Below are 27,717 nucleotides of genomic sequence, written 5' to 3' on the forward strand. Positions count from 1 at the left end.
ATAGCTCAAATTCTGATGGAATGTCTTTGATTGATGGGTTCCATTAACACTGTCATTAGTGATACCCGATTGCTGACAAGAGTAGAGAAAATTTGAAGCCACCAATTCCGAAAGGCACAAGTCCTTTTAGCAGGGATTTTTTTGTGCTTTCATAATCTACTGGAGGAATAGCATCATTTTTTCAATGATTGGGTATGGCATGAGAGATTCTGTTCAAGAAATATTATAATATGTATTATTCCTGGAAATTGTTTTCTTGTGAATGGAATCATAAAATTGAAGCACATGATTTCATGTGGAAAAGTTGAGGTGATGGCTTAGGTCACCATGAAGAAAAAGTGTTTGTCTCAAAACATTGCTGAATTGACTTGTTCTCTTGCTTCATTAAGCTGATTACTTAATAGTATTTTTCAGTTATTTTAATGTGGTTGAGGAATGCTGCCCATTCACTTCCAGTAGTGATTGATACTCATTCTACTTGTCTTATTTCTATTTATTTGTCTATGTCTACTTTTCAAAATTCTCATGTACTCTGTGAATACTTTCCAGGTCGAGGAGGAGGGAGAGGCAACCTTCGAGTTACACCTTGCAAGCATTTTCGAGCTGGTTACTGTAGAAATGGTGAACAGTGTAGTTTCCTTCATCCGGGAGTAAATGGTCCCCCAGTGCCGTACATGTACTCTGAATGAGAAGTAAACTTGAGTCTGGTGACATTTGTCCTCCTAATGACTGCAATGATGGCTGTGAATTTTTTATGCCTAGCTCACTGCTGTATTTTTTCTCCATTATTTTTAATATGGAGGCTAAGCAGGTGGCATTATAGGCAGAATATATGTACATATTTATACAGTTGTGTTAACATGAGTTTGTTAGGTGCCTGATCCAAGCTATTTAGTGTTTCTTAGCTTGAGTGGCAATTTTATATAGGCTGCAGTGCAAAAAACCTTTTGTGAAAAGGACATGTGAATTTGTTCAAAGGTGCTAATATGTTTTAATTTATGATTAACAAACCAAGAATGAATGACATTCAATCTGTTTGTGGCAGAACTTGGAGGAATAGATTATTCCATTGAAATGATTGTGAAAGTATCATGGTCAGTTTTCCAACTTTTTTATTTTGTATCTCACAAGTTTATAGAAAATGTATATTTTGTAAAAATTAATGTAAATATGACCATAATTCAATGAAAGAAATGCCAATAGAAATTTATTTTCTTTTTTAAGTGATTTGAATGCTGTTTTCATGCATTTAAAAAAAATCGATTGACTAACAACTACCAAAGCTTAACATTTCTTTCTCATCATTGCCATTTGCATAATTTATTGATGGTTTAATTTTGAACATCAACCATTTTTACCCTAACATTTATTATTACAAGAGTAAAATTTGTTCAGCATAGGATCGTATCAGAAAAATGGTTTTCTTATCAGGTTTAGCTTGAGATACTTTTCTTTGATAAGATAGAATATTAAAAGTCAAAATTGCTTAGTTTTAGCAAATTGTCTGGAATACCGTCAATTTCTGAAGTCTTAGGCATTGGAAATGAGTGTAAGCAACCCATTCCAGACTTGCAGCTCACTTTTGCCCACCCACTTTCCATTTTTTTCCCTGCCCCCTTAATTTATTGCTCTCATTCTTTCAATGACCAAATGCAGTGTAACAATGACTTTTTACCACCTACATATGTACTTAGATAAGCTAAACGATGTTCTTAGCCACAGAGGATCACTGCTGAGTGATAGAAAAAGCTTTGAGAAGCCTTATTGCCTGGAGTAATCCCTGAAAATGCTTGTCAGACAATCAGTTTTGGGCGATCATGTGAATAATTACTGGAGTTATTATTCACAAGGAATGGGAAAAGCGATCATTTAATTCCGGCTTATGGCTGAATTTTTCAGCTGAAGATGACATTGGCTCCTCCCATACATCCACCATCGGTGAAAAAATGGAAACAGAAACTTCCTGTGTAAACTTTTGTCTTTTTTATAATATAGTAATTTATGCCATCCTGCAGACACGAGAGAAAAGTATAGGACAGGTCGAGATAAAAATGGCTATTTGACACCTCTAAATAATCTTAAATTTAGCCAATCAGTGGTTAAAGTACATAATGACAAAAAAATCCATGAAAGCTACGGCCCCCTCACTACATTTAGTGACGTTAGCATACCTCTGACTCAGTACCTATCCTGTTTGCTTGCTGGAGAGCAAGGGCTAGGAAATACTGCCAAGTATCATGATCATTGGATACAACAGCCAGTAAAATCAGTAAATTTCTGAGGTCCTTCCTATGGAAAGGTTGAGAAATTGGCCAATCTCAGAAAGTAGGCTATAGATCATAAAAAATACATTAATCACTCTCATTAACTACTATTCTTGTACAAAAATCTCTTAAAAACTACTGATATCTTTAACTGCCTCCTTATAGGCTTATAACTGCATGCTAAGAAAAAATGGGTTTTGGGTTAAAACAATGTGATGTCCTAAGTATGTGAATTGTAGGGGAGCATAGTAACTAAGGTGATCAAGCAGTCCCGGTTGAAGCCTTCTGACATTACCAAACAAAATCCTTGAAGTATGAGGTGGTCCAGGGAAAGGAACTGGACCCTGTACCCTAAATGCGAGAAATTCAGACGCCTGAAGTTTGGTCCAGGGTGAGCTGTATCCTAACTTATCTAAACCAACCTTCAAGTTGAATCGCTGGGAGTAATGTGAATTGTAAGTCAATGTGAAAATAAGTTACAAGAGAGTGATGCCGTGACAGGGAGATCAGTCGCAAAAGGAGGCCCTAGGCTCAAAGAAAATTTCTAGTACCTTCAAAATGGTACCTCGGAGGATGTGAAAACGTAGTCAACCCTGGGTGCATCACTGTGAGATCAGGTGAACCAAATTCAAGGGTCACCCTTGGGTGCACATACTGCAGTTATGCCACTTGGCCCCTCATTTTATTATTGGTGAATGGATTCAAAAAAGCTTAGGTAGAGGCTGTAATATGAGCTCTCAGCGATCACTGACCTTGTCACGCTACTCTTGGGATTTTAGTGCAAAGACCACAGTTTGTTGGTATATGTTCTATATCAACCAAGAATTATTGAAATTTTTTAAGGCTTCACACATGCATTAGGTTGAAATTAGCAAGAAATTTGAGTTAATATCAACAGAGGCAAAACCATTAACGATGGAGAAAGGGGGAAATGAACGTCAACAACTAATATTCATCAAACCCTGTGCAGCAGATATGGAATGAAATATAGATCAATACCATTTCGTCAAAGGAAAGGAGCATTTCCCCTCTCACTTTAACCATGGAGTCAACAGTCTTGAGGTGAACGTCTTAATGAGAGGGTGTAAATAGTAGGGCGATAGCAAAATAACATTTCGATAGGCGTTTTGAGCAGGGGGTCGTTTGTAAGGGTGTAATACTTCCGACTTTCCACCAAAATATTCGAGGGTACTGGGTTAGGATACCTAGACACCCCTTGCTAATTGCTCACTTAGAAAGCAAGAAACATCAGTTAAACCAAATTAATGATTTGTGATTGGATTAGGAAGTAGGTAGGGTGTGTATAGGCTGTACTGATTTTTCGAGAGGCCGATTAACGCTTATAATACCTATTTCTTGGCCCGTGGGGATTCGAACCAGATCCATGACGGCGGAGGTTCCTCCTACGTCACAGCGCGTATGTACATGACACATGCACACGCTAGTCCATCTACTCCAATCTACTCGTACTTTGGCCACACCCCACTACACAAGCAAGTGCGTATTAACATTTCTGGACAAAATACCTGACAAAAACGAACAATCTTTGTACGTCGGCCATCCATGTACGAGCACTGTCCGACCAATCAAAATCAGTTAAGATCAATTCTGAATCAACTCAGAATCAGTTAATCATGATTATAAGTGGATAATTTCAAGTTCCCCGCACACCTCCTTAATATTCAGGGGCGGTATGTTGTAATACTCTAGTTCGAGATCGACGTGGTTAACAGAATCAAATGCGAGTAAAAAATACTGCCAAAACGAAACAGTGTAGACGAATGAAAGACGGACATTGTAGACGACTGTCAATACAAAGCGTAACAAGAGAGCAACCTGTTGGTTAGAAGATCTACGTTCTCGAGAATGAATTCATAAATGAACCTCACAACGAAAATGAAAAGAGACTTCAGACATTGGTTCACGACTTAATTAGGTCGCGGAATTATGTACCACATACAAACACTTAGATCACGCCGGTCTCACAAGATCCAAGATAAATCAAGATATCCAAGACCTCAGACACCTCAAAGGACATCGCAGCAGACAGGTCATCACAGGTCATTGGCGTCTTTGATATTAGGAAATAAATCAATGAAATTCCTAAATTTTGTCATGAAACTCAAATGCTTATAATTATATTACTTAATTTTATATTTAATTATTAAAAACATTCCAGAAAAAAATCATGGAATCATATATTGGAAGTAAATTTGATAGAATGTAGCTTGACTAGTACAGTGGAGACGGCGATCGTACAAAGCTGAATTGTAGTATGGCGTCCAACTTTTTAGCACCAGTGAAGACAGAAAAACAAATATTTGAAAATTCCATGCTAGAAGATGACCCCAACGCAAACTCTTCTGTATGTCACGAGGAAACCTCTAAGCCTCGGTGGGGACCTAATCATAAAGGAGCTCAGGAGTTAGCGAATCTCTATAGTACAGGTAAGCGAAGATATCTCTGAATTACTTAAATAGCAGTTATAATGTATTTGATTCCGTCGATTCTTTGATTTTGATTTTTGGAATCACTTTCCGGTCATACTTTTTTCGTTGATTTGAAGAGATCGAAATAAATCAGCTTACCGGGCTCTCGTAATGGTTGTTTGCTCACGCCCATTTTTACCGATTGGATTACGGAGGAGTAGATAAGTTTTATTTTGTTGAGGCTGCCACTGAAGCAGTTTTGAATGAGTTGCATATTTGTTTGGTAATGTATAGAGAATCTATGGGTGAAATAACGTCGAATAGATTTTTGTAATTCCAAATTTCCATCTTACTATTGATGATTCGTCACTATGATAAAGATTTTATCACAAGAATTTTTCATTTGAAGCATAAAGTAGTAGCCGCGTATTGCTTTTGCGTATTCATCGCTTCACCTTTGCTAACGAATCAAACGTACTCGCCTGCTCTTGGGAGATAGCTCTGGCTTTATGTACTGTCCTGTTGGTATACGTTTGATTTTTGTTGTGTGCTACTATACATGTTGACCTCCGTTTTCTGGTTTTTAGCTTACGTGACTATTGTTTGGAAAGTTTTTGTTCATTCTTAAACTTTCTGATTTATAGGGAAGCGTACTCAAGAATGTATCTGTGTGGGGATATGCATCACCCTTATGGTTGTGAACACATTCTTCATTGTTCTTCATTTTCGTCTTGAAAACTTGAGTACCATTTTGATTGCTGCTTTCTGTGGTATTATTACTGCCGATCTTGGTTCCGGCTTAGTTCACTGGGGAGCAGATACTTGGGGATCAGTGGAATTACCCATCGTTGGAAAGGTAGGTGTTAAGAGTAGCAAGCATGTATTTTTCTATGTAACACCGCCACGATAAATAAACATACTCTTAAGTGAAATATAAATAACGCCATAACGGAACTGGTCGTCATATTTAATTTCGATCACCAACGGCAACCTTTAGTATACCATTTGTTTGCTCTGCAAATGAGAGAGTAATCGATGAAACAATAGAAATTAATTATGAACGTCATAATATTGGACGTCTCTTGGTGGTATACAGCTTCAGTGGAGTACTAAAATTATTTAATGATACTGAAATAATGATTCCTATTGTATTATAGCCTTTCCCCATTCAAACCTGCTGGGAGCAACCACAAGTATGGTTAATGTTTTAGAGTAATATCATGACGTGGTAGTGGGTGTACTTCAAACTCATCAAGAAAGGTCGGGGTTGCTGAGAAAAGTTGTAATAAATCAAAACTGTTTTCTCATAAGTGGGTTTAGTATACTTTTTGAGCATAAACTTATGTATTAAATGATAATTTTTTTTCTGAAGACTTTTTTATATCGCCTGGATTCTTGTATGAAACAAATGATATGCAATCAAATACATATTATAATTGAGGATATTTTATAATCGATTCATAAAAATTGTGGAATGTTCCTAAATTGCCATTCTACATTATTATATTCCACACTGGTGCATTTTTACGTGAGGTAGTGTGGAAGTTAGCCACAAAGCTAAGCTCATGATGGTTTTTCTTTAGTTGGAAAATTTTGCATCCCATTTATCATCATTTAATACCTAAAATATAGGTATTTCTGGTTGAATTGTCACCACTACTGTGGTAGTGGAATCGTTTATTTAGGTTCAAATTGTTATCAGTATGTGAGTAGATTTCCATTGTTGTTGCTTTGTAGGGATTTACTTTATTTTATTCCAGATTAGTATTCAGGATGATGTGATTAAAGAATGAGATAGTGCCCTGAAACATCATTACCTAATGTGGGATTTACTCCCGCAACAACATGACCTAGAGGCTGTTGTACTTCCAAGTCATCGAGAGAAGTTGGCATTGCTGTGAAAAGTTGTGATAAATCACAACCATTTTTTCAGAAGTGGGTTTAGCATACTTTTTTTGCACATAGACTCGTATGTTCACCCCCTTAAACATACCCTCTGTCCTTACTTGTCATGGAAAGTTCCTGGAAAGTATGCATGTTAAAAATCCATTAAGTATACCTTAAAAGTTAGTGTGTACTGATTTCCAAGCAGTTGTTGAGGTATTTTTTTTACAAAGAATGTTGAAGAGCATATTTTTATGATTAGATAGATACTGGCTTGAATATTTAATCTGTATCATTTCAATACTGTCATGGAGGCAGTGATTTTGTAGGTTTTCTTTATCAAATGAGTTTTAGATCCATGGTTATTTGGACAGGCTAAAGAAGCCAAGGTCCTCTTTGACTGTTACATACCGAATTATTGTCAAACCTGGAATTGCCCTCTTCCCCTTTGAGTTGCACAATTTAGGTTATTTGTTGAGTTGAAATTGGAATTCAAGGTATTTTATGATTTTGGAAATTAATACAATAAATATGGCATTTTATGCATTTATTTTATTTGAAAGAAATGAACTGCATAATCTAGTTAACTTTTAATTTTATCGTTTAGCTCGAGGTGTGAGAAAAAGTTCCCACTATTTTGTTAGTGATGGCCACAACATACTATACATTACATAATATACATTGTAATGTTAGGGCTGGGCAAAAACAGGTGAATTAGTATTCGATATACAAAATACTGCTCCAAATATGAAATGCAAAAGAGTATGATAAATGTTTTTTTTATACACAAATAGCATTTTAAGGAAACTAAGTAAGAGAACTTTAAAAAAACTCTAACCTATTTTAGCATGTTAAGGATAGTTACAAACATTCATTAACTATATTTTTTGCATTTTTAATTATTAAACTTCTCAAATGTTGCTGTATGTGCATGAATTATTCCCAGAGTTTTTCAAAAAGTGTGTCAGACAGAGATTCCCTCACAGGGGGATGGGTAAAGTCAGCAAGTGTAAGTAGTCTTTCCACTGTTGGAGGTGAGAATAGGCTTGTGTTTAATCTGATCAAAATTTTCTTCATATTAGGCTAGACTTGGCAGAAATTTTGTTTTTGTCCTTAAAATATGTGATTACTTCCAACTCATTACGGGAATGTTGCTTTTCTTTGTATTCGATAGCACAAAGAAGTCATCCTCTCCTACACTCATAGTGTCGCAGGTATCATCGCATGCACTGGCAATTAATGCAGGCATCTTTGTGTGTTCTTGTTCTGAGTCTGAAAAATTGTCTGGAAGCCACCACATCTTGAAATTTGGATGAAAGCAAGAAACTACAATAGCCTCATTCACTATAGGAGATAAACTGAAAATAATTGAAATCTATTATGTAAAGTTTTCACTAATGCTGTTGCTGTTCCAGCTGCATGACTCTGTGTGAATCATTTACCATTAAATTTAGTGTAGTTAGTACTTGTCCAAAATAATAGGATTTCTAGCCCTGAAGGTAATACAAAGCCTGAATCACATGATCATTTTTCCGTCCCTCGGGGTGATAGATGATACCTTTTCAGGGTCCAAAAAGGTGATCACTCTACCCAACATTCCCTGAATCACACGGTCATTCCGCTGTCCCTTTTCCACCGCTTATTCTGCAGCTTTCTATATCTACAACTGTCATTCCATTACAAGTCAAACATGGCGTTATAATATCTGTTTGCGGCCATGAGTTGTGATTGGCTGTAGGGTGGTGCCAGCAATTGGGTAGTTTCCCACATCAAAGAAAAGGAAAGGCATTGATTGCGATTCGTTACCCTCCATTAGTGTATTAATAATATACAAATTATTCGGTTGTAGAAATCCCAGTTTAGACGAATGTTATTGGTCAATTTTATCCTCATTTGAAAAAGGCCAGATTGGCACCCATGCGATGCCACTCCACGTGACGTCACAGGGACCTAGTTTCTATACGAGTAGATAGGAGTTTTATATCGTCTGAGATTACCAATGCACGCATGAGGCACAGAGCCCAGGGAAACATTTCTTAATAATCAACTATTAAAACTGGCTAAGGTCGGAAAGTTTGCTTTGTTTGATAATCCTTATTTAAGACAAGTGTTACCTGCTAGGATCCTGCGTCGTATTAGCTCTCAAAGCCTCGCCCCAAGGTCACCTCACTTGTGACAGCGGGGACCAGAATGACGTCACACGGGGTTTTCCCACCATTCATACTTAGCCGTCACGTTTTCGAGCACTTGAAAATTTTCACTTTTCATTTAATCGCGGAAAATAGATATCGTTATTTAAAAATCTAAAAGCGTGAAATACGTACTCCAGGAGTAATATTTATAATCTAATCTTTCGATTTAGGCAGTAAAAAAATAATAGGAAACCACCCCATTGTTTCAGCAATGGAATAAGGATGGGATTCCCATCCCTGGAGCCATCATGGAAAATGACTGCATGAAACAGTCGTTTTTCCACCATTGTTGTAGTGATCGCTGGAACTATCAATGGTTAGGGACGAAAGAATGATTGTGTTATTTAGGCTCAATGCAATAGCATTTCGCTTCCTGATGATAATGAATTCCTCTAAATTTTCTACTTCAACTTCTTTGAATGCATTGACTAAATTAAGCATCTCTAACAATTCACTCAACCTATGTTAGCGATTCATTAATTGACTTAAGTTGCGTAGTGAATTCCACTTTGTAGAACAATTATTCAACAACTGATATCTTAATAAACCGTGAGAGACTTATTTTGGTTGACGCGTTACATTCCATAATGTGTAGAACTTCGTAAGAGCTGGATGATGTATTCTATTGTCAGATGAACTCATCAGAGCATGAGGTAAATCAGTGGTTCCCGATGTGTGTTAAGGTATGACTTGCACGCATTTAATGGTATGGTAGAATTATGCCAGTGTTTCTGTAGTGTTTTTCTCTTTCTCATCATCTACTGTTTGAGGTTCTAAGTTATGGAAATCTACATTTCCTGCTTCTTCAACGTCACAATCATCTGCCGGATGTAAATTTTATAGAGGAAACTAAGTAGTGCAGGCATATTTTTTTGCAAACTCAAAAGATAAAAGAATAAGGTCACAATTACCTTCTTATGATCATAAATTCCATCCCTTTGGAGGGGTAGTGGCAATGATATCTTAAGTGATTGAGGAAGCTCTTAAAAATTATCATCCGAATGACACTTACAGCAATCGCAGCAATTATAGGGATACATTTTTCCACCAATTAGACAGCAAAGGACGAACTTTGATAGTGTGTGGTAGTGTAACGAAACCATCGCTGCTTCAAAAGTATTTTACAAATGTATTTTGTATTGTAGAATGGGAAAATACCACAAATTTGTGTTTAAAGTACAAAATGCAAGATACATTCAGGTCATGTATTTGAAATACTGCCCAGCCCTGTGTAATTTCCTAAAGTCTCCGATTTCATGTCTGGATAACTGATATATATAAATTCCAGTAAAATACGTGACTTTTGTTTCTGCTTCAACATAGTCCTGATCATCTGTTCATGCATTTCCTGTACATTATTTTTCCATTTTAAAATTTAATAAGCATAACTGCTGAAAATTTGGGTATCAATACATCATTTATTTGCCTCCGATTATGTGAAATTTAAAAATTAGTATATATGTAGTTCATGTATTAGAAATGAGGCCAATCGTACTATGAATAAATATTTCGTAGTCTGCATTTCTTAGCTTGGATGACCAAATGAAAAGGTATGAAACAGATTCAAATTAAAGGTAACTAAGGGTAAAAGTTAATAATAAGCTGAGGGCATGAGAACTTACCTTCAAATGGAATTAATCAAGAGATTTTGCATGCGCTCCTCACTTTTTATCATTGCCGAGATAAGAATTCTTCCTGAATGCTTTTTCTCTTCTAAAATTCTATTCCTCCAGAACATCCCTATAAGGGGAAATTGGTGTAAAAAATCATTTTGCTCGAATTTTAACTTGAACCCCCCTATTTCTGGTCCAATATATTTGCATCCTTGCATGTGACTGCATACAAAGTCACTTGTTTATGCAGTTTTAGAGAGATTAGCCTTCCTTAATTGATAGATGAAACTAGATGTTTCAGATGAGATGTGGTGAAACTGTTTCAATATGATTGGAAGCTTCTTTGCAAGTTCCTCTTAAAAGCTAAATACTGACACAGTGTGTTTCTATTTTATTTCAACATTGTCTAGATGGGGCAGATTAAGGTCTTTGTTTTGGGCATTCACAATTTTCCGCAGCACTTGATTTTGCAATATTTCTCAGTAATAATGTCTTTGAGATTTAATATGCCTAGGCAAGTTTATTTTAGATATTTGCCATTTATTTTTAGATATTGGTTTTTCAATTTGGTAATATAAATGCTTCCATTGCAGAGCCACCGTACAGATTGCCATTTTTTAAATTTTTCCCAAAATTAAGGGAGGCGGGCTGCCTTCCCTTAATCCCTCACTTTTGTCATATTTATGGCACACTTCGTGCTTTGTTTAGCACTTCTTGTTCAGTCGCCCTTTACATTTGACTAGCCCTTGAGGCCTGCTATTTTAAGCATTTTTCCGGGGAGTGATCAAGTATACAATTATTCTCTCACAACTTCAGAACAAATACATGTTTTTAAGTACGCATTTTTATTATAAACCTATTTTTTATTTATAAATTATTTTGCAAGAACAAGAACTTGGTTCAAATAGCCCAAAATAATTCCGTAGCGAGGACTCACTAATCACAGTGCAAAAACAAGGAAAAATATGTGATCCGACCACCACCGCTGGATTCAGAAAAACATACTTTTAAGTGAGCAGACCATCATGTGTTGACTGTTGTCTATGAACTAAAAGTGTGACACTAGGGAATGATATAACAACACAATGTGTTTTTATTGAACTTTTTCAGTTGAACCCAAGAAAAGTTTCCATTCATGACAGTTAGATGTGATTTCATTGCAGAAAAATTTATGAAAATAGAGTACAGTAAGTCCTTTACTTATGGACATTAAAAAAATTCAAGCTTGTCCAAAATTTCAAATTTGGAACCTTAGAGGTTGGCCAATGCAATGTAGTGTTGTGGAGAGGAACTTGCACTTTGGGCACAGACTAAACAAAGTATCAATTAAACCGTTGTGAAGTCAGTAACAGTTAAGCGTTTTGCCCATTCTTCCTTCACATGTGCAATGAAATTTTATCGGCTCTAACCACGTCGTATGTGGAACAAGATCAGTTTGTCAGCATCATAACTGAACATTATAATGCAGTGTTGCATTCTGCAGGATAGTTAACCTATATGATGGCTTGCTTAGGTTTTTCAACTTAAGAACAAATTCAACTCGTCTCAACAAGGTCTCGCAACACATCTTGTTGGTATGTGGAGGACTTACTGTACGTGTACAGATATATATGGACATCTAGTAATGCTGTTTGATCTACGTTCACAGGGATAGTTTGGTGGGGCTTTCCACTAGGGACCCCAGCTTTGAGTCCCATAAGTTTATTCCATCGGGACATAATTTTTAGCTTTTAAATTTTCTTCATTTTCTCCTTCGGTCAGGTATTATGTATTAGGTATTAGTTAATTCCTTCCAATGCCCTTTTAATGGTTGTGCTGTGGTTTTGTGAAAATAATTTCATAATATTGCTGCCTTTTATATTTTCTCAAGATGAGATAAATTTTATCTAATCCATTGAAAGTAGAATAATTTAGTTTTGTAAATTCTCATGCTTAGCAGAAAATTGTCTGTTGTGGGCTGAAAAATGGCATGCATACATAAAATGATCTATTAAAACCTAAACCTATCATACAAATGATCAGTGGAACATATCCTTAAAAAAATTTCCTTTTAATTATAAATGCACTTAATCATCAGTTTTGGCTGTATTTCATATGTGCAAATAAATTATTCGTTAATTTCTTATTAATATTATGTCTCTCATAGATCCCATTTCATTTCTCACTAAAAATAATAATTTATGTGTAAATGTTGACCAAAATCATAGGATTAGTAAACTGATGTAATTAAGTGATTAATTAATTCATGTTTTGAATAAATGTATTTTCCTCTTACATTAAAAAATCCCAATAAGAAATTTATTTGTAAATTCAAAGCCATTGTTAATTAATGTGGTTAAAAGCTAGTAACAATTGGTAGACTGATGTTCTTTGATGAAGTCTCTCTTAAATTCTTGAGCAGTTCTGGATTGCAACAAAAAGTCATTTAATTCTTATTGTTTTATTTTAATATCATGCGTGTAATATCCCCTGTAGGACTGGAAAAGTTAGTGCAGCCAAATGGGAGGATTTGCCGAGTATATTCAGACTTCCTACCTCATATGCGAGCAGTTTTTAAGTAGTAGATAGATAGACCCTACTAAAGTAAGTAATGTGAAATTTTATTGCTCGTAAATGATTCATGGGAGGACAATTACATTCGGAGTACTAGGAAGCCTTAGTTAACTTACAGCGAGAACCTATGCATAGTGAAATTACCTGCAGTTAATTTAACAAATGAATCTTTTTTCCAATATCAATGAATATATATAATCTTAATAAAATTCTAAAGGCAATAAATATTTATGAAATACATCTTAATATAAATTTATTTATGGATATATTTATATTTTATGAAAACGAAATTGCTAAATATTATGTGTATTAAACTTATTGTAAGTAGAAAAAAATGGCAAAGAAATTTGCATGGGATTTTAACGATTTCTCGTGAATATGTGTAATTAGGTTGCAATAGAAAAAGTTTTAGCATTGAAGTTTAAAGTAAAATACTTTCTCATCCAGACTGATACAGTTAAAATTGGTAGGCAGCTATTGGAAAAATTTTGTTAGTGGTATAAACTGCCCTTGTGACTGACAGCTCAGCACCTTTGTTCCTTGTGAACTATTATGCATTAGGGGTGAAAATTTGTTTATTGCTGAAATTTTTTGTCAGCAGTAATGGATATAGAATAGAAAACTGGAAATATGAAGTATTGCTGTTGTTCAAGTTTTTATGCTATTCAAAGCTTTTTGCTCCAAGTGTGTGCCTAATGGTGACCACTTCCCTTGCTCGCAGATAATTTGTTTGAATCTTCTGTCTCTGTTGTATGCTGTACATCTGAAGTTTATAACTAAAATTTCTGTTCTCTTATGTGATGTAGAAAAAAACGGGGATGCTGGAGCCATATTACTGCTTCAGTGAATTAATTTTACTCTTTTTTTCTCATTATGAGAGCACATGTGTTAAAATTACATTTTTTGTAAACTTTGGGAGTGATGTTGATACTTGGATTGCTCTGTTTTGTCTTTTAGGAGCCAAAAGTATTTAAGGAAATGTCAATGCCGTATGTAATTATTTTAATTGTAAAATCCTTTTACCACCTCCGTTGTTTGAATATAGCATGGCAGGATTTTCAAAGTAATGTGCTCAGCAGCAAATCAAGCATGATTTTTGCAACACACAGTAGATATTGGGAAACTAATGCTTCACAACATGGTATCCATATTCCGCATCCAGTAATGGGAGATGAAGTAATATTAGTTTTCCATTGTTCATTGAAATATCTACCAAATGCCTTTATTGTACATTATTTAGCATATTTGAATATGTGCATATCTTACTGTTTGAATCTATCGGCAAGATACCATACTGTTTTTCTCACTGGTATAGCAGATAGTTGCCTAGTCAAAGGAGGGAGAAATTTCACGTGGTAAAGCTTTTTTTTTAGCATAATTAATCCATTATTAGAAATGGCACAACATGGAGATGTAAGCTTCAGTTCACATATTTGTAGCTTGCAAGGGCTGAAAGCTCAAATTTTTTCTCTCAACAGCGTCACTATTAGAAGAATACATTTCAAATAAGTAATTATATTTTTTCATTTTACAGCCATCATATTCTTCCACCTTGTTAGCAAGCTTTTAAAAGATATAATTTAATTATGAATTGCTAAATTTATAATATGGGGAATGCATTTTTTGTGATTTTTTTAAATAATTTTTTCTTTCCATTTTGAAATTTCAGTCTCATATTCATACATAGGACTTACTGCATAGTTAATGATTGTCACTTTTACCTTGCTGATAAGTATTTATTAATCTTTGCCAGTTGGGCCACATATTTGAAGGAATCTTCATTCGAATGATACAAATAAGAAAACAGTTAAGTTAAGTTTAAAGAAAATTCTTTGTTGAAGATAGGTATTTACTTACTGGTTAACGTGTTGGTTTTTTTCTGAAGGAGTGTCTCTTAGCATTTTTTTCATGGGTGAGTTTCTTTAAATTCTATTTTTATTTAAATTATATACTTCCTAGTATTAGTATTTTTTAACAAGTTACAAATGCTTGCTTGTAAAAAGTTGATTGCTCATGGTTCAATATTGAAGTAACTTCATCTATTTAGTCTATTTTCTTTACAGATCATGAGTTTGTTTTTATACTGTTATATCATTGTGGATAGTGTTTTGACATCAAAATCTATGTTCAGGCATGTATTTCATTTTCTAATCCTTATCCAGAGCCATGAACTTAAACCTTTCTATCCCCCTGTCAAAACTTTTTTGCCTCATTGTGATGCAATTGACATTAAGGCCCGCATTCTTAGTCGACCCTACATAGGCATCCCTTCGTAACAGGAGGACCCTATATGCGTTTCTCGGTCGACCCTACATAAGTGGTGGGGGCTTATTCTGTCATCAAGTTCTCTGAGATGACATAGGTCATGTCGTAGACGATGGTGCAGCACCAATTTTCCACTATGATTGTGTAATGAGACCTTACTATGACGCTAAGAAAAGTTGTCCGATAATTTTTGGGCGTATTGTTAGGGCAACGGCTTAAGGTAAATAAACAATCGGTGTCGTCAACCAGGTGGTGTCAGTACATTAATTATCTGCTACAAATACTTTAATATCGAGCCAAAAGTAGAACCATAATGTTTTTAAAATCACTTCAAAACCTGTGTGTACAAGATAGTGATAAGAACGGGGTAAATATGATCATTGATGTGGGAACTCAAGTTGCATCAAGGTTCGTTATTCACTTTTACCTTCCGTAGTTAAGTTTATTATGAGGCAATTTGTGGCATGAAAATTAGTTTTCTGTGTTTGTAGGTAAATGATGTATTGGTTTCTTAAAAGCATACCATGTGCCAAACATGAAAAATATTAATATATATTTGCAGAAACAAGGTGCATGTGTACCACTATTTGTACTTATTATACTTCAGCCAATGTTATTATTTATTTCTCTTGATGGGTATAATATGGTAGTATTATTACCTTTCTATTGTGTTGTTGTGCGTTTTCAAATGGTTCATCTGAGCTCATCTCACCTTAATATGCATTACAATGTAGATTCCTTAATCGAAGTGATTGGGTCATGTTTTTGCAGGGTGTAGAGCTGATTCAGGTACCCTACATCAAGGGTGTAGTTCAATACATGCTGCGGAGTGCTCCTGCTTCAGATGCTACAAATTCGTGGTCCACTTCCGCTCCTATCGCTCTCTGTGCTACCGGTGCTCCACCAACTGGATCATGGCTGGAGCGATTGTAGCATTTTGTTAGTCATTCATTTTCCAAGCATTGTCTGCATAAAGTATTGGTAAAGTCCCAAGTACTTTACTTAGCCTTTTAGAGAGGCCAGTAATATGAATAACACAAAAAAGTAGGGGCAAGGTTTGATCCATTGGGTAGACCACAAGAATCCTTATTTATTTTAGATCTGCATGGGATACCATGTTCAGACACAACAACAGATCGAAGCTTTTCCTGAAGATTTTACCCACTGGGCTAATTGATCTAATCTGGGATATTGTGTCAACCTGCCCTTTAGAAAATTACTAAAATACTACTGAGTATCGATTGATTGAACTTCTACTTTAGTTGAAGATTAGAGGGAGATATATCCCACATCATTTCAATGAGGATATAATTCTTTATGGAGAAAGGTTGGAAAGATTAAAGAATACGTTGCTCTCTAGTTAAAAAATTATTAACTAAACAATACATTTAAATCACCACAGACAAAATGTTTACATCTGAGATTCAGATCTGAGGTTAAAATTTAGACTTCACTTCTTAAATAAATTCCAAGATAATACTTTTACTGATGGTGTTCAAACTATTCTGCAAACCCCAAATTTCTATGGTAGACTGAAACATTATCAAAGTAATAAAATAGTTTACAAGATAACTTTTAATGATTATTTGGAAGCATACTCTGGCTTGGTATACTAGACAACTTATAATTGCAACCAGAAAATTTGCTAGGCCACAACACAATGCCACAAACGGAATGCTTCAACTGGGAAGTTCACCCACCACGTACCCTTAACTTAGAAGCCACATTCTATCTCCATTTCACACAATCTATAGCTTGAGTAACTAATAATAGATCTAAATAACAAATAAATCAAATTAACTTTAAAAAAATACTTAATAATAAGCAGAATGCTTCATCCGGAAAGTTCACCCACCACATGCCCTATTAACTTCGAATAGTCATTTTCTATCTCCACTTCTCGCTTTCTTGAGCTTAAATATTAATAAATTATCAAAACAAATTTTATAAGATACCTTGGACTTGCCGCTCAATTCCTTCCTCAAGCAGGCCCATGGTGAACATCGAATCTGAAATGTAAAAATCATTGTGTTATAGCCATTTGGCTCACCGTAATTTCCCCTGAATATTTCTATAAACCAATAAATAAACAATTTTTTTAGCACTTACCATCCCATCTCTCTTAGCCACTTTTTCCATCAACTCCAAATGTCCATATTATTGCTGGCCTGATCTACAAGTGTTATGATCACCATTTTCTTCTGCCTTCCTTCTCGTTCAAATTTGTGCTGAATCGCGGTTGGCTTCAGCTCACCCACGTTTTTGCATTTGAGGAGTACATATTTGCATTTGCATTCACAGGAGTATTTGTAGTGAGAGAGAGGTGAATATAGTGATGTCATGCGTGACGTGCATGAAGGCTGCGGGAACTCATGTAGCCTCTACTGGACTATGCAAGAACTTGCTTCAAGCGTTCTGGGGCAATGGGAGCTTGTACTGGACTACGCCCCAAGGAGGGTCTGTTTAGTTCCAAAAATGGACATATGTTGGGAGAGATCGGTTTATGTTGAGGTTGATGATATATCGAGGGTCGCTTGGCCCTACAGGGTTGTCTGAGAGTACAGCCCTAAATGCGTTAATGTGTACATTTATTTTGTTAAGTGATTCGAATGTAGGCTGCAGTGGAGGTGGGGTAAAGTCTTTCCCTGCTAAACTTAAGGTCACTGATTCGAGTCCTGTCTGTGTAGGTTACCTCTATTCGAGGCATTGGTATTTGTAGGTAAACGTTAATCATTAATTGTTGCCAACCTCAAGGTACAAGGCTTTATATTACTTTTTTATTTTACTCTTTTAAGTAATGTATCTATATTAAAATGTTCTGGGTGACTGCAACTGCCTTGAAAATGGCCATGTTTGTTTTACCTTATTCATCTAGTTCTTTCTAGGAGAGCTGTCTTTTACCTATCTAAGTTTCAATATCCCTTTTTCTTGTTTTTTTCCTTACTAAGGGCGCATCTTTCCTGTGTAATAAAATAAGGGCATATATATCTCACATGGAAGTGGCTAGTGATTGTACTCATTTGCTTTGCCTAAAGCATCATGAAAAAAGAACTTGCAATCTCTTCAGTGTTGCATTATTGCACTGATTATTTTAAAAGTAAGAGTTGTTCATATTCAGAAAAATATTTTTATGCGTATACATTATGTTCTATTTTTAGGCTTTCCATCCCCTATAATGCTAGGTAATAGCCAGTTTTCCAACCCCCTAGGATGATGAAATTTAGAGGTATTTTTCCTAAAGTCAATCAGAATAGGCAGTAATATCTCGGAAACCTGTTTTTTGGTTGGTAAGGCAACCATCAATTGGGAGAAGAAAGTGTCTTAACCTGTCCGAAGATGTTGTTAGGACCCCAGGATCATAGTCACTTGGATTTCAAATGTCAATCTGCTCTTAACCCCTTACTTGAACTGAATGCAAAGATATTCTTGTCTTTTTGGCCTAAATTGGTGTTAGAATGTGATGTTAATATAGCTGAACGGTTGAAGCATTATGAATTGGATGATAAAACCTCTTTGAAAACTGTTTTACAAAATAGCTCGTACTGTAGCTCTTGAGATCTAGCTTTTTTTTATTATGTATTATTTGAAATTGTCAATAAATGTGCTATATTTAATTAACCTAGTATGAATTAACTATGCAATTGTAATTAATTAATTGTAAATTTTTGGAGCTACTGGCTGAAGACTTCAGTATTTTTGTATGAAATTTTTATTTTTTGGGAAGTATTTCCATTCATATGAGTTTATTTAACTGGTATGGCCTTTAATAACTCATATACCACAGATTTCTTAAGGTGGATTACATATACCTCACCATTGCTTACAAATATTTCACGATCATACTCATCATAACAAAAATAAGGATTGTTGATGTTGCTAGCTGGTTTCCAGACCAGTTTCCAAATGTAATGAGGAAGAGGCAATTGGCCATTGTGATACAATTTATGCAATTCACGGGAATATTTTAGATTTCACCTAGAATGAGAGAATCAGAGGCCTGTATTCTTAGTCGACCCTACATTTCTGTCCCTTCATAACAAGAGGCCCCTACATGCGTTTCTCAGTCAACCCTGCATAACTGGTGGGGGGTAATTCCTTCGTCAAGTCCTCAGAAATGAAGTAGATCAGGGGTCTCCAATTTACTAGGCCACGAGGGCCACATTCCAAGTTCCGAATTGGGCCGGATAGCAAAGTTGCTGATGACTGAAGTATTCGATATCAACGTCTACTGAAGTATCCGGTGGCATATTTCTTATTTACGAACAGTTGAAGGCGACTTTGACGTGCAGTACAGCGCTGCAATGCTCCTAGCGGCGTCTCACAGAGTTAAATGAGCGAGAATCGCACGCTACTTGAAACAAGTGGGCGGGCCGGATGAAAGCCCTCCACGGGCCATATTTTGGAGACCCCTGATGTAGATGATGGTGCAGCACTAATTATCCACTATGATTGCGTAATGAGACCTAATTATGAAAATAAGAAAAGACATCCGATTATTTTCGGGCGTTTTGTTAGGGCAACAGCTCAAGGTAAATAAACAATCGGTGTCGTCCACCAGGTCGTGTTGGAACATTAATTATCACTATGAATACTCTCATATCGAAAGTATAATCATAATAAATATATAAATAATAAAGCCAAAAGTATAATCATATTGTCTTAAAATTACTTCAAAATTGCTCTTACGCAAATATGATAATTGATGTGAGAACTTGCGTTGCATCATCAAGGTTTGTCATTCGCTTTTACCTTCCGTAGTTGAGTTTATTATGTGGCAAATAGAGGCATGAAAATATGTTTTCTATTGTTGTACATAAACGTTATTGGTTTTTCAAAAGCGTACCAAGTGCCAAAGGTGAAAAATATTAATATATATCTGCAGAAACATGGTGATGTATACCGCTAAATTGTACTTATACTTCAGCCAATTTTATTATTTATTTCACTTGATGTGTATAATGTGGTAGTATGTATTATTACCTTCCTGCTGTGTTATTGTACATTTTAAAATGGCTCATGAGAGCTCGTCTCCCATAATATCCATGGTAATGTAGGTTCTTTAAACGAAGTGATCAGCAGACGAAATTAGCCACCATATTTTTGTAGGGTGTAGGGCTGGTTCGAGTACCCTACATTAAGTAGGGCCCGTTTAGTCCCAAAAACGGCCATATGTAGGGCTTGATGTGGCGTATGTAGGGCGAGATCGGTTTATGTAGGGGCTGATGACATATCCAGGGTTGGTTGGCCCTACAGGGTCGACTAAGAATGCAGGCCAGAATCCTTTGAGATGCTGAAATGTGTTTATTTTAAATTTTTTAGCTTTCATGGACTTACTGGAAATGGACTTAATCATTTCAATGATTCATGGTCTTACTTGTGCCAATGTTTCCCTTGAAATAAAGCAGTGAAAAGTTGTACTATCCAAGAAAACTGCTGAATCACCGTGTTTTAAACGTCTTATTTTGGTTTTGGCATCAATTATTGTGATGAATTGTTTATCATAACAGATTATTCACAGAAGAGCTACATTATCATACTTTCAGTCAATAAGTGTTCTAAATGTTACTGGTTTCAAATGATACTCAATTCCATGCACACATTAGTGTGATACTCAGTGTATTTGGAAGAGTCATAGAATTCTGGGGAGGGTGAATTGTGAGCGGGCAGGGATATAAAAATTTATTTGACTCCTATTGGCTCGACAGAATTGAGATTCAACTTATTACCAATAACTTGACTGATTACTATTCTGAGCTGAGATAAGGCAGGGGATATAAGATTCCATTGAATATATAGCTTTCAGTTTTGATCAAATCAGTGATTACAAAAGGTTTTTTAATAGAAATCCTACGGATTATTAGTTTTAATGAAAGTTATTTCAGAGTGATTCAAATCTTTCTTGTAACAGAGTACTTTCGTATAGATTGGTTCTCCTGATATTGTATGTAGCTAAGTAGCCTGGTACCCATTAGCTTCTCATGTGACCTGCTTGGAAATGGAATGACTTTTAGGGGTAAAATGCTCAAGAGATTTCCCCAGAACCTACATTGATATTTTACTAGTGTTTTTTATAGTATTTATATACCAAATTACCATACAGGTTTCACGTTTTTGCCCCTGACCCTGTTTTAATGCATTTATGGCCTTCTCCAGTATTTACAGACTTGAGGCTATGTAAAGTGAATATTTAATCACGAAATCGATGATTGGGTATTATTTTCTCTGTGATTTAAGCCTGCAATATCTTTTTAATGATGTAGTTTTTACTTTGTTTTTGTCTTAAGGATAATTTTAGGTTTAACATCGGTTTGTTGTAGTATTGCATCATAGGTATTCCAGGAAGTGATGCTTGCAAGTGGTAGTTATGTATAATTTGAAGTGAATTTTTAGTGGTTTGTATTTAAGATCTAGGAGTCATATTCCTGTATATAGTTCATTGATCTTTTCTTCAATTGGAAAATAGATATTTTTCAATGCATACATTTGATTGTAGTTGTGTATTATATTTTGTAGCCCATATGTTTCACTATTTTCTGCAGTATGCATATTCAGTATTTTTTTTCACTTTGCATTTAATCTTTTAGTGGTAAATTTAGTCAGTGTGGTAATTCTGTTTTATTGTTTTCTTCAGGCCTTTATAAGGCCTTTCAGGGAGCATCATATTGATCCAACATCTATAACAAGGCATGACTTTATTGAAACCAATGGTGATAACTTCATGCTTACCATCCCATTTTTGGGTTGCATCACTTGGGATTTCCTGACTCTCCCGGAAGATCAACTACAGTATAAATTCTCATGGATTTGCTACCTCTTTCTTTTGGCTATTTTTGTAGCCATGACTAATCAGGTTTGTAAAGACTTGTGCATTACTCCTCTGTTGAACTCTGAAGAATAATACCGTGAAATTATTGTGCGAGATATTTTAAACTTTTTCATCACACTGGAAAAAGTTTTTCAATTCTGGTTACCACCGCATTGGTTGCTCGTCCAACTTGTGTCCCTGCCGGAGTCTTCAACTTGAAGTTGTTGGTAGTAGTGCTAGCTACCCTGTTGTCATCACCACACCAAGTGACGTGGTAGTAACCAGAAATGAAGAACTGCATCACACACCGTGGAAATCTTCATTCTCACATTTATAAAAGTGCATGACTTACCAGATTATTTTTATAAAACCCTTCAGGTGCATGTTTTTTCTTGCTTATCCAGTTAAATTATGTATTTTATATAATAATTTTTAGAGTTTGGTTTGGAGGAGTCCCTGTGTAGTCCATGAAAATGTGAATGCAGATGCCACGTATCATACAAGGAAAAGCTACGACATCACTTTTAAAGTTATGCATTGGGTTACCAGATTGATATGGGCAATTGTGGATAAGTATTACTTTTTCGCAATACCATAAGGAATTTTTCACCTCAAACCTTTTTTAATATAATTTTCTCATTGTAATTCAAGACCTCTGACAAACCTCTTACCAGGGATTCATTGAAGTTTTTCCCCAATAGGGTTGTTTCCCACATCAAATAAAACAAAAGGCATTGATTGCGATTTTTTACCCAACATTAGTGTATTCTTAATATACAGATTATTTGGTTTAAGAAATCAGATTTTAGACTAATGTTAATAGTCAACGTAAACCTCATTTGAAAAAGGCCAGATTGGTGCCCATGCGATGCCACTCCATGTGACGTCACAGGGACCTAGATTCTATACAAGTAGTCAGGAGTTTTACATCGTCTGAGGTTATCATTGCATGCTTGAGGCACAGAGCTCAGGGAAACATCTCTTAATAATCACCTATTAAAATTGCCCATGGTCGGAAAGTTGCCTTCATTTGATGGGTATTAATAATCCATATTTAAGCCAAGCGCTACCTGCTAGCAGCCTGCATCGTATGGGTGCTCATAGCCTCGCACCCAAGGTCGCCTCACACGGTGGCAGCTGGAACCAGAATGACGTCACGTGGGCTTTTCCCAGCATTCATTGTTAGCCGTCGAGTTTTCGTGAGCTTGAAATTTTTCACTTTTCATTTAATCACAAAAAATGGATATCATCATTTAAAAATCTAAAACTAACAACTTAGTAGTGAAGTTCTTTTTGTAACCGCCGGGACCCGGACTGAGGGTTCGTAATTTATAATGAGCAAAATTTCATTGTAACGTTTCTTTTACTATAGATCAGATTGGCCTTTTTGTGGACCAACGATTTGTTTCGTAATAACTGGAACTTTGTAATAAAGTTCATATTAATGAGAGTCTACTGTACATAAATGATAAAAACTACAAATGGTAAGTTCCTCACTTAAATAAACTATTGACTACCGACCATGGTTTCGACATTCTATGTCATTTTCAAGAATTTGTTTGAGTTTTTATCATGAGTATACCATTGTCAAACTTACCTGTTTCTCAAATGTAAAAACTTTACCCCTGAGATAGTGCAAAAAAATTCAGCTCGTTGAGAGGGAACCCTGGCCACTTATAGATTGGTTGTTTCATTGAAAGAAAAAAAAACATGGAATACAAATATACCATATAGATAATATTATTCACAAACTTTCCCTCTCTTTGGTCCCATTTTGATTGTCCACATCCATTTTCCAGATTGAAATTTGTCGTCTCTTTTTATGGGAGTTACTTATTCAGTTCGATAATTGTTATGATAAATCAAACAAAATATTTCACACTGCTATTGTAAGTGACTGCCATATAGTCGAAAATGTAGTTCGTGTTATCAGAAATAGTATAAGCCCTATCTTTAGTTCACAAATAAATATCAGTCCAAAAGCAAGATCTTTTAAAAGATATCTGTGTGAAGTCTTTTTGCGTAGTGTGCAGCTGACTTCATTAAATAATTGCTACTTATAGACAGTCCCCCTCCTAGTATTCTGCCTTTGCTGATCCCATTGATCCCTACCATAATTATGGTGATTAATCCTCGGTGGATCTTTGGCAATACCTGCTCCAATCCCTCTGCCTCTCATCAGTGATGATGGGATGAATATTAAAAACCCAACATGATCAATTAGGAATAGGAATTAATTGTGTGCTTCTACGACTTTGCGAATATAGCATTTGACTTGTCATTTAATTGTTTATTAGTTTATGGTCCACCGAACTAGCAGTAAAATATATCTCTTATTGCTTTAGAGGAAAGAGGAAGAATTTACCTTTTTTTATTCATCTCAAGATATGTAATTATACTTATTTATAAATGGATTTTCTTATTTTTCCTGAATGTAGATCCACAAATGGTCACACACTTATTTTGGGCTGCCAGGATGGGTGGTATGGCTGCAGGACCATAGGCTGATTCTACCCAGGCGGCATCATCGAACACATCATGTGGCACCACACGAGACGTATTTTTGCATCACGACTGGGTGGCTTAACTGGCCCTTAGAAAAGGTGCGATTTTGGGCCATACTGGAGTGGGCAATCCAAACTGTTACTGGCTGTCGCCCTCGTGCTGATGATTTCAAGTGGGCTCAGAAGAGGACGTAAGAGTGATAGTTGGTGTTCAAAGGTGATTAGATAAAATGTGTGAAGTGTACCTTCCCCACTGGTGAATTATAGCTAAAGTAATCTACTACTAAAACAGTTTATGACTGAACTACAAGTGAAAGGATGACCGCTTTGATGTAAATGTGCTAACAGTGACATCCTTCATATAGTTTGGCTCATACATTTTTGCTATGCCTTACATTAAAGCAAATATCTTAACTAAAATGTAAACACAGAATGAGATTACCTCCTTTGCTCACCAGCTTCTTTACTGTGTTAACATTATATCATGCACAGACATCACTATTAATTCACTTTTACGGAGTGGAAAATGTTGTGTTCATAAATTGGCTTAAGTAAGTTATTGTGTGGTGAAATTTAGGTCAACCATCTATTTCATTATTTTCTAGTCCACCTCATTTCATCATCCTACTTGCAGGTTTATAGGTAATGTCATTTTTAATGTTGATTTATTACTTACGGGTGATTCACTATGCCGTTACAAAAAAGTTATCACCAGTTTTTTTGCTATGTATTTAAAATTGAATCCCTGCTTTTGATCTGAGTGCAATAGATTATTGACTCACAAATTTCAGTAAGTGCTGGTAAATTGGTAATTTGAATGGATGGAAGTATTTTTGGGAGACAACAAGAATAAGATAGTACTTTTGGAATTGTATATTCTCGTTTTGAAGAGAAAATTTTCCGTGAGTTAAGTAGTTAATGCAATTGTTTGATACCTCCAATATCTTCTATATCCCTACCCTAGGCATTTAAATTAATTCTTCCACTTTTCTATGAGTTATTTAATGGTGAGTAATTGGAAATAGGAATGCCATCCTGTTTCCAATGAAATAGTGGTCTGCTGTGATTTTTTTCTCTGTATGATATAGAATTTAGCAGGTTGGATCCACTTTCTCTGTCACAAATCATTTTATGTGAATGTTTTTCACTGTATTTATTTTTTTATGAATTTTAAATGTGTTAATTAAAAATTACAGAAATAATTTTAGCTGATGTGTTATCCACCCTTACAGCCTCATTTTGTGTTCATATCCCTGCCAAAAATTTTTACATGTTATAGATGGAGCCTTAAGGCAATATTTCAAAGAGATGATTGTAAATTGAAAAAAAAATATGAAGGGTATGTTTAGTATAGAAAAGCATTTCTGAAGTGCAAAACTTTTCTAAAAACAGAACTTCTGTAAACGAGAAGAGATTCAAAGAATATATTGTAAGCAACGCATGAAAGAATTTCATGTGGCATGTGGTTTTGGGCCCAGTGAAGCGGATCAAATGAAGAGAGTGAATGGTCATCTGTTGAAGTTCTTTGACTTTAACGAAAAGGTTTTGAATGCATGGTAAATGAAGTTACTGTGGGCTATATAAAAAAGGAAATAACTGCAAATGTGGAATTGATGAATTCATAAATGTGAGACAGCCCATTGGCTTTTATACACTTTTATACTGGGTGTTTCTGTTTTATTGATGTTTTCCTGAGACAGCAAATGGTGTACATTTTTATTGTAACATGTTACAGCTAGAGTTTGCGGTGTCTTTGCATTTTAGTTATGCTTTTCCTGCTTGATATTAGTTTACACGTGTGTGACAGGGTGAGTGAATGATATATTTATGTATGTGCTTTGTACATAGGATTGTTTATCAATTTTAGAGCTGACTATTTTGTGGTCAGCAAGGACTGAAATGGTTTAGTTTTTGGTAAAACTATTTCTAGTCTATTTTATCATTGTAAAGAGTGAGACATATGAGATGCTATGGTTAATAATTTCCTTTGCAGTTACTTTTGGAAACTGACCGAGAAGGAAATGTAGGGTAAAAATAAGGGTGGAAATATTCCTACAAGAATGCTCGCCTTGTGGTGCTATGAAATTGCCTCCAATGCACTAAGAGGGTTTAAATTTTCGCTATCATTAGCTTCACTTGAATTTGTTTTGTCAAAAATAGACTGAAAGATAAATTTAGGTTGCTAATATTCTATTTCAGTTCAGCCAAAGAAAAAATATACTTGTATTATCCTTTAGATTTTTTTGTTCTGCATTGCTGAAAAATATATATTATTATGTTTTGAAAGTGTATTTCTTTTCCCTGAAAAGAAGTAATCACCTCCATATATGTATATGCCTGCTTTCCATCAGGGATGTTTATATGTTTTCCTCTAAAATATGAAATTATTTATGCATTTGAGTCGGATGATAATAATTTTCAATGCTTTTTTTTTTTTTTGAAATTTCATAGATGTGAATTTTTACTTTAAATTGTCAATGCAATTGCATATTTATCTTTGAAATAAATTATTTGAAGTTTTTCCAGTTTTATATCCGCAGCTTCATAATAGTTTACTCTTTATTACTCTTGAAGTAAAATATAATTAAAGTAACCACTTTGGTTACATATTTGATAGAGATTGGTTAAACCACATCATATATTTGTATGAAGGCCATGTACCCTTTTCTGACTTGAAAAACTGAATATATTTTGTATAATTTCATACACAATGTATGTATAAATGTTTACACTCTACCAGTCAATCTGCTCCACTTTCATTTCTTATTTTTCTTGTAATGCCAGGCATAAAAACTAATCACGTTCATCCACTAATGTGAAGCGCATTGGGTGCAATGGAAGGTCCTTCTTGTCTACCTATCCTGTTATCATTTTTTTAAAGATGTTTTTTGGTGAGGGAAGCCTTTGCTCCACATCTTGGTAGGTGGGAGAGTGTGATTACCACAGGTGCCTGTGTTTTGCTTTCTCAAGTAACTTGTTGTATTGCTATTTGTACGCTATTGAATGGAATAAAATGCATTTGTATGTAATGGCATTGTCATTTATCAAATAGGTTAATTCATTGGTTAAATTTTGCGAATGGTAAAATAACAATAATTTGGTGTTTCGGAGTGTATCTAAATGATTTTTTTTCAAAGACTATTATTTCAATAACTATTTGGGTATCATTTTTGTATGATACTCCTAAAAACATTAAGCAGAAGAAGGG

The 27,717-nt window shown here is 35.3% G+C and overlaps 2 protein-coding genes and 1 long non-coding RNA gene across 5 annotated transcripts in view; 2 read left to right on the top strand and 1 right to left on the bottom strand.

The window, feature by feature from the left end:
* LOC124165266 (serine/threonine-protein phosphatase 1 regulatory subunit 10-like) overlaps positions 1-1,210 on the top strand; it is a 49,305-nt gene extending 48,095 nt beyond the window's left edge. For both annotated transcript variants that reach the window (XM_046542597.1, XM_046542598.1), the window contains exon 13: positions 550-1,210. In XM_046542597.1, coding sequence (XP_046398553.1) covers positions 550-689 — 140 coding nt within the window. In that variant the 3' untranslated portion in view covers positions 690-1,210. The remainder of the gene's footprint in view (positions 1-549) is intronic.
* On the bottom strand, positions 960-4,312 carry LOC124165269. Of its 2 annotated transcripts, none has more exons than XR_006866183.1 (3): positions 4,225-4,312; positions 2,172-2,289; positions 960-2,009 (listed from the first exon to the last, which is right to left on the bottom strand). It is a non-coding gene; the product is annotated as an uncharacterized LOC124165269 (long non-coding RNA). The 2 variants fall into 2 exon arrangements; XR_006866184.1 differs by having other exon boundaries at positions 4,218-4,305.
* LOC124165268 (plasmanylethanolamine desaturase) lies at positions 4,235-27,538 on the top strand. Its single transcript, XM_046542599.1, has 5 exons — positions 4,235-4,314; positions 4,444-4,711; positions 5,338-5,549; positions 21,832-22,050; positions 24,444-27,538. The coding sequence occupies exons 2-5, from the start codon at positions 4,540-4,542 to the stop codon at positions 24,702-24,704; spliced, it is 864 nt and encodes a 287-aa protein (XP_046398555.1). The 5' UTR covers positions 4,235-4,314; positions 4,444-4,539; the 3' UTR covers positions 24,705-27,538.
* The last annotated feature ends 179 nt before the right edge of the window (positions 27,539-27,717 follow it).

This window comes from Ischnura elegans, chromosome 9 (assembly GCF_921293095.1).
Source record: "Ischnura elegans chromosome 9, ioIscEleg1.1, whole genome shotgun sequence".
NCBI lineage: Eukaryota > Metazoa > Arthropoda > Insecta > Odonata > Coenagrionidae > Ischnura > Ischnura elegans.